This window comes from Gavialis gangeticus, unplaced genomic scaffold (assembly GCF_001723915.1).
Source record: "Gavialis gangeticus isolate Ggan-Ray unplaced genomic scaffold, GavGan_comp1, whole genome shotgun sequence".
Lineage (NCBI taxonomy): Eukaryota > Metazoa > Chordata > Crocodylia > Gavialidae > Gavialis > Gavialis gangeticus.
The window spans coordinates 164550479-164557838 of NW_017729022.1; the positions used below are offsets into that span (position 1 = coordinate 164550479).

Here is a 7360-nt window from a genome sequence, read left to right on the forward strand (position 1 = left end):
ATTTTGAGGGTACAGTTAATTTTAGCAAAATATATGGTCATTGCCAAGTTTACCAGAAGACAAGAGAGGGGGATTTGGGAAGGCAGGAGGAACAGAACAAGCTAGCGAGTAAGTGAGTGGCTTAGTGAGAAAGATGTTCTTCTGGTAGAGAAGTAGGCCCTGGATTTTAGATTGATATTTGCTTCCAATAGGGCAGAAATTTCCCCACTGCTCACTATCCATCTTAGCCAGTGATGATTAAATACGAAGTGTGGTGGTTCAACATTAAAAGATCTGAAGATTGGACCAATGTCTAACCTGTAGGGTAACTGTAAGTCCCATTTTGCTGGGACAGTCCCATTTTAAACAACTTTCCTGTTGCTTTGTTCAAATGAATGCTTTTGTCTCATTTTCAGAAACCTGTCAGCTTTTGGGAGCAAATTCAGATGTATATTTGAAGCAATTCCAATCCTGCTCACATTTGAATTACTGAACAATTCACTATCAGAAAGATATCTGCACCCCCCCACACCTTCCCTCCTGTGCTAGAGCACTTAAAAATGCCAAAATGGTGTGACAATGCAGGGGTCTCCAACTGAGAAGCATAATGGGGGCATCTTGAAGCATTCTGTTCCCCATCACTCCTCCCCACAGGCTTCAGGAAATGTGGTTACCCTTTTAGCCTCTGGCCTGATGATTAGAATACTGTTCTGGGAAATCAGAAAGACACATGTTCAAACCCTCTTTGCAGAGGGAGGGGGTAGAAGCCAAGTATTCTTCTTCCTGAACAAATGTCCTAACCAGACTGGGACTAGAACATTGGAGGGCGTCGTCTTTTTTTCCCCAGGATTTATGCATGGCCATCTATACTGTGCAGGTTCAGTCTATATGTGCACACTTATGTATCTACAGTGAAGGGGCCATTGAATCATAAGTTACAAAAATGTAATGTGGGTAGACAACTGCCGTTTAGGTGCCCAAAGGGACCTAGACTTTGGCCTTAACTCTTCTCCCTTCCTTCAAACACCTTCTCATGCTGATGCTGAAAGCTACGTGGAATGAGGTATCGTGGGGTGAGACTGGTTTGATCAAGGGTGGATCAGATTCTATATTAATTGCTATCAAATGCTTTCAGAGTGTTGAGAGCAGTAACTGATCAGATTGAAGGTATTTCCTTATTTCTCACTTGAGAAATAGTCGTTATACAAACCAGATCCTCTTATCCAATCAGAATGGAAATATTTGCATAATGGCAGCTGTGAGACACCCCTGCTTTCTGACTGGCAGAAAGAATGTAATTTCAGTGTAATTAGTAAAGCCTGAGGAACACCTTGATGTAATTGTAATTTTTCGATGTGATTTGAAGATTAATTGAAAAAGAAAAAAACAGCAAAGCATATTGCTGACTTGACAAAAACTGTCACTTGAATTAACCTGGGTTTGAATTTGCACTGAAAATATTATAAAAGCAGCTGACATTTTCTTAAAAAAAATCTCTATCTAAATTTAGAAAATTCTGTGCCAAGTCTTACAAGGAATGTTACACAGACAGTGTGAATATCCATTAATAACCCTGACTATCATCCTTGGTAACAATACATAACAGAGCCTGTATTCTTGGGAATGTAGACCCCTCCCAACCAGCTGTGTTCTTCTCAGATGTCAGGACATCATTTTTAAAGAGAAATTCCCCTTAGTGACCCCATATGATTTAGCTTTTAAATATTTAAGTGCATATATTTTTGTTCCATTTTTAGTGTCATTCTTAACACAAATCTGATTCCCCTCACCTTTTGGATAACAGAATGTAACTGTGTGAAACTAGACTTTATTGATTAAAAGGTGACTTTGAGTCACAAAGGAGCTGTGCCAGTTGGCAACAGCTCTTGTTCAGCAGGTAGGAACATTGTTCTCTCTATTCACTTTGTTTTCTTGAATGTAAGCAGTCCTTAAAGTACAAGTCCAATAATATTTCTCTCTTGTTGTGTGTGCTGCAGGTAGGAGAGTTCAGAGCTCATGCTGCTGAATGGACAGCCAATGTCACAGCAGAGTTCAAAGAAACCCGCCGACGTTTAAGTGTAGAGATTTATGACAAGTTTCAACGGGCTACCTCCATCAAAAGGAAGCTCTCTGCAGAACTGGCAGTCAACCACAGTCAAGATCTGACTCCTTGCAAGAGAACCCTGTCGGTCAACCACCTAAGTAGTGAGAAGGACATCTTGCCAGCTCTAACAAAGACTGACAGCATTTATATGAATGGTTTGACTCCTCACTGTGCAGCAGAAGAGATTGCTGTTATTGAAAACATTAAATAGCCATGACTTTGGATCCCAACCTTTGGAGAAACTCTTGCTTAGACTGGCCGTATACTTCCTTTTTTTTCCTGTCCATGACTGATGCTAATAGCATTTTATACATGTGCATGAGTTCAGCAGAAACCACAATTCAGAATCATCATCATATCTCTTCAAAAACACACGATAAATGGCACTTCTATTGTTGATAGATGCTGGAACAAGCAATGTACAATGCCTTTTGTGCCCAGACTGTTTTTCATTTCTCCTAATGTGCCATATGGCCTACAGAATGGATTATACTTGTTTATGTTAACAATGTAGCTTTGAGGGATCAGTCCTTAACTTTTCAGGGTCTACCTTACTGAGCCTAGGAATGAACCATTTATGGACTACAGCATATTTGTAAATGGCAAGAAATTCTTATGCAGCCTTTTACCTAAGAAATTTTTGTCAGTGCCTTATCTTTTGAAAAAACACAAAACAAAAAAATCAGAACCTCTATAACTTGTGTATGGTTTTTATTTGTTTGTTTTACATGAGCAATGCATTTCTTTTGAATGTCCATCCTGCCTGAAATCACAATGTTTTCAAGGTGTCTGTAACGAAGATACCAGCATTGGGTATGGAGGCCAAAAGTGAAAGCAACACTCCTAGCTTTAGCTTTAAAGGCACTGAAGTTATAAGAGTTGCAGAAATGTCCACTGAAAGTTTTTTTACTCAGGTCCTGATGATATGTTATAACCAGGCCTGTAAAATATGTGGATCTACTTCAGATCATATTTTTCAAGCAGTGTTCAGCAGTTTTATCCTGCGTAATAGATGTACCAAAAACACCTTCATTTTTATTGATAACTAAATTATTTGGTAGATGACAAGAGCAAATAGAAATTAATATTATGTGGAAATATCATACTTTGAATTGGTGCATTCTAATATTACATTTGTGAGAACAATACAGAAAATACTATAGCATTTTTAATAGATATAAAGCTGCTGCCAGATATCTGCTCTTTGAAAATATTCTAAACTTTCTCTTTAAGACAAGTCACATCAGATGCCATATTATATTTTACACAGTTATCTTGCCGGAGTGCTTTTCCGAATGTCACACTGCACAGCTGCTACCTGTGCTAGAGGTGTGACTAATGTGGGAATGCATTTGAACCTGGTATTACTGTGTCTTTGTACTTTATAAATACAGATTTTTCTGAATGCAAATACAGATATAAAGACAAGCTGATAAATAGCACAAGCTGAATACGGATGAGTATTCCACAAGGATAGGCTGATGATATGCAGATTTGAAACCAGTCCATGGTGTTTCTCTATTTTCTTTAAAGGGGGAAAAACCCATTGTCTTTAATTCTGTATCCTTTGCTCTTTTGTTTATAGTTGTGTGTGAGAGTCAGAAGGAATACAGGGCGAGCATGTGGAATGGGTCATTTTGGGTTTTTTAATTCTTTTTCTTATTTTAGTCTGTTGTAACCTGGCTGTACATAAAATGACTATATCAGGCCCTAAAGGAATTATTTAGGCTCTGTGTAAATTAAAGAATAAAACAAGACTTTGTTAATTGGGTATGATTCAAATGGCAAATCTTATAGCATCTCTGATCATTAAATACCATACATACAAAATATAAATGTCAATGTTTTGGATGCTTAAGCTTGTTTTCTAATTAATATAAATTACGAGTGTAAATATCTATGAATTAGCATTTACAGAGACTATGCTTTTACAAGGAGGGATGTTCTATGAAGTAGTATCAGGCCATGCTCTTATAAAAGAAAAAGATCCCTTTCTTCCCCAGTGCAGTGTTCTGAATGTCCACATGGTGAGAAGCTCCTCTTGCCATGTATAAACTGTGAACTGTAATGAAAAATAAAGTTTTTAATTAAAGTAAGCCTTTTTGGGTCTTCTGCTTCCTGCCACTGGGATGCTGAACAATCATTTGTGATACTAGGCCTTTGAAAGTTAGCTCACAGGTTCCATAACAGCTTGCAGCCTTCTGTAATTTAAGTTGGTTTAACAATCAAAGGGACAACTTGACTCTAAATACTAAACAGCAGAGTTTTTCTGGTTACTGTACCTCAACATTTTGGTTTTTGGTTGTTTTGTTTTAAAGAATCGGCAGGACAGATTTTCAATACTAAGGCATATATCAATGGAGAAGTATAAGTCACTGCCATTGAAGGGAGCTGTACCTACTGATATATTCTCCAAACCAATACCAAATATCTATTTTAAGCTTAGTAAAATAAACAAAAAGTGTTAACAGAGAAAAGTCTGGTTCATAGACATTCCTTGTTTACATCAGTTCAGGAGTGGAAGGGTTTCCCCTTATTGCAATATTATTAATTGTTTGATTTGCTGTTTAATTTAGTGATTGGTTCTTAGAACTAAGACAGTGCTCATGAGCAAGTAAAGTCTTGGAATTGGATTGGTCACATAGACTCAGGTTTCCAGTCACCTGTGGCCATTTGCTTTCAGAGGGACCACCTTCTTGAGGCAATAGCCTATTTGACCCTCTCCTGGGTCTTCCATTCACCAAGCAGCTTTTCATTCACCAGGGCCTTCCATCTCATGTAGAACACTGCCTCCTAATGGATGTGAAGTCTGTAGGGGTTCAGAATACACCCCCAAGTAGGATAGTTTAAACAAAGGGAATACTTAATTAGAAGGTAGGAAAAAATACTCCATCAAATCCTTAGTACAATAGAAGGGAAGACTTTGAGAGATTTCTCATCTATACACTCACTACTTTCCAATATTGCCTAGTTAATATGCGAAGGATGATCAGGTGTCTGCACTTCCAGATGCACCATATGAATTTTGAAGCGGTGACTTGAACAAAACTCTCCAGCTAAACTCTGTGTGGGGAAGTGGCTGTGCAGAATCTCTGAAGACCAATGGTACAGAAGACATTGTCTGCCACAAGGGGATGGTATGTGGCAAGCGACCAGAGCCTACTGCAATGTGAGGCCTGAGTGTGTAGGGTGAGAGAAGTTTTAAGAAGGATACAATGAGAAGAGGAGATCAGAGACTGTGTAAACTCCATATTCCTACTCTGACATCATTCAGATTCTGGATTGTATGATAAACATGGAACATTAGCTCTGTATCCAAGACAAGTCAGGCCAAACTCAGCATGTCCAGATAAGCGTGCACGTGCAGTTTGCAGTGACTGTACATGTTCACTGCTTTGCTAATTTGCAGTGTGGTGGGTTTTTTTGACACCGGGAAATCTGGGTGTAAAAAAAACCTGCAGCAGAAAGAAGTGGGGTGGTGCATGTGGCAGCAGTGTACACTGCCCAAAACCAGAGCCTGTCCAGCCAGAGCCACACACTGGCTGCCAGCCAGGCTCTGCACCTGGATCCCTGCTGCTGGAGCCCTGGGAGGCCCCCAGGTCCCCAGATAAGGCTGTTGGGGCCTGCCCAGGTGCTGGCCCTAGCCTTCCCTACCCCACCTGGGGCAACTTGTCACACACCAGAGCACTCATGCAGGGGCATTCCCCAGGACAACTAGCAGTGGCACAAATATGTGCCGCTACTAGTTGTCCCCAGGGAATGCATGTTGTGCCCACTTTGGGTATTTCTGTTGGTTTGGGCATCTCATTGAGACACTGAGGGCCTTATTTTAAGAAATACTGAGCATATAATGGTTAATTGGATCTGATGGTGTTCAGTGCCTCTGAAAATCAGCACTGACAGCTTTGAAGCTAGACCTCAAAGTCTAAATCATCCAAAATCAGAGAACATCATATTTCTCCATTTAAGATAGGAAAGGGGTCATTCTTTGTTTGTATTCATTTACTTTTAACAAAAGAATCAGGATTACTTATGTGGTGTGTTGTGAGGTTTAAATTCTTTGAGATTTTTGGGTGAAAGGCAGGGCATAGACCTTAAAACTCTTTGTTAAATTATTTAAAGATTTATTCATACTGAATTTTGGAACTGATTATGGGAAAAAGAGTACTTCTTCAAGGCTTCTGTAGAAAGCGGCATTTGTTGATTTTTTAAGTATGCATTTAGCTCTTAATCCCTACTTTCCCTTCCAGTTGTGGCCCAGATCTTTCCTGACTCATGAGACAAAACGGAAGTGGGCTGGATGGGTTAACTTTCATTTGTCACACTTTTTGTTCCATTGATAATTACTTGAAATAATTAAGAAAGAAAGAGTACAACAGGCTCGATGGTGTCAACAGGTAGAAATCATATGCTCAGGATATGATAAATACAGTTAATTTTATCTGGAGATTTTCTTTGTTTTTCCCAGATAGAGAAATACAACACATTGTTTTTGTGAGAAATAAGATGCTTTTTTTCCCTTCCTTCATGTGCACAAAAATGTATTTATGCTAAACCATCCAGTCTTTCCTCTTTTAGGAAGTTTCAGAGCAACTCCTTTTCCCCTCTGAAATGTATTAAGTTATTAAAATACTAAAAGAGTTAATGCAGAACTATAGTAATGCTCGTTGTGACTGCATCAGATTCCCCTCTTAGGCACATTTCTGTCTCAGACTACCAGGGCACTTGCTGCTTTACTTGGTCTGGGCAAGGTTTCCCCATTTCACTTTGGTAGAAATAAATGTCAATTTTACTGCTAATTAATATAAGCAGACATCACATAAAAGGAATAGCAATAAAACCTGCTAGAATGACCTATGATTGGTAGCACGTTCTGACCTTGACAGGCCCAAATACCACCAAACCATTTATCTTCTTTTCTCATTGTCAGGTAAAACACACCACAGCTAAATATGATCTGAAGCCTGTTAGTGAAGCAACTGGAGTAACCCTGCATTTGCCTACACTCTGCCTGTCTGACTGTCGAGGTGTAGGGAGGTTGCGATTTTTTGGAATTTCTTAATATGCCACTCTTGGATTGTTGAGGCTATTTACAGTAATTACCTTGCAAACAGACTGCTGACAAACTCATACCAATACAGGGCTAGATTGCACTCATAGGCATAATTCTGCATGATGGGCAGATTAGGCTGCCCAGCTACAAGAGGAAATGTGTGGCTTTGAGTAGCTATTCCCTCCTTGCGCACTTTCTAGCGTGGGAGTGTGAAAGATGTTTTG

At 39.3% G+C, this 7360-nt stretch overlaps 1 protein-coding gene across 1 annotated transcript in view; it reads left to right on the top strand.

The window, feature by feature from the left end:
- Positions 1–4175, top strand: part of KCNK2 (potassium two pore domain channel subfamily K member 2) — a 197974-nt gene extending 193799 nt beyond the window's left edge. The window contains exon 7 of the mRNA XM_019516453.1: positions 1977–4175. Within this exon, the coding sequence (XP_019371998.1) occupies positions 1977–2294 (318 nt within the window). The 3' untranslated portion in view covers positions 2295–4175. The remainder of the gene's footprint in view (positions 1–1976) is intronic.
- The last annotated feature ends 3185 nt before the right edge of the window (positions 4176–7360 follow it).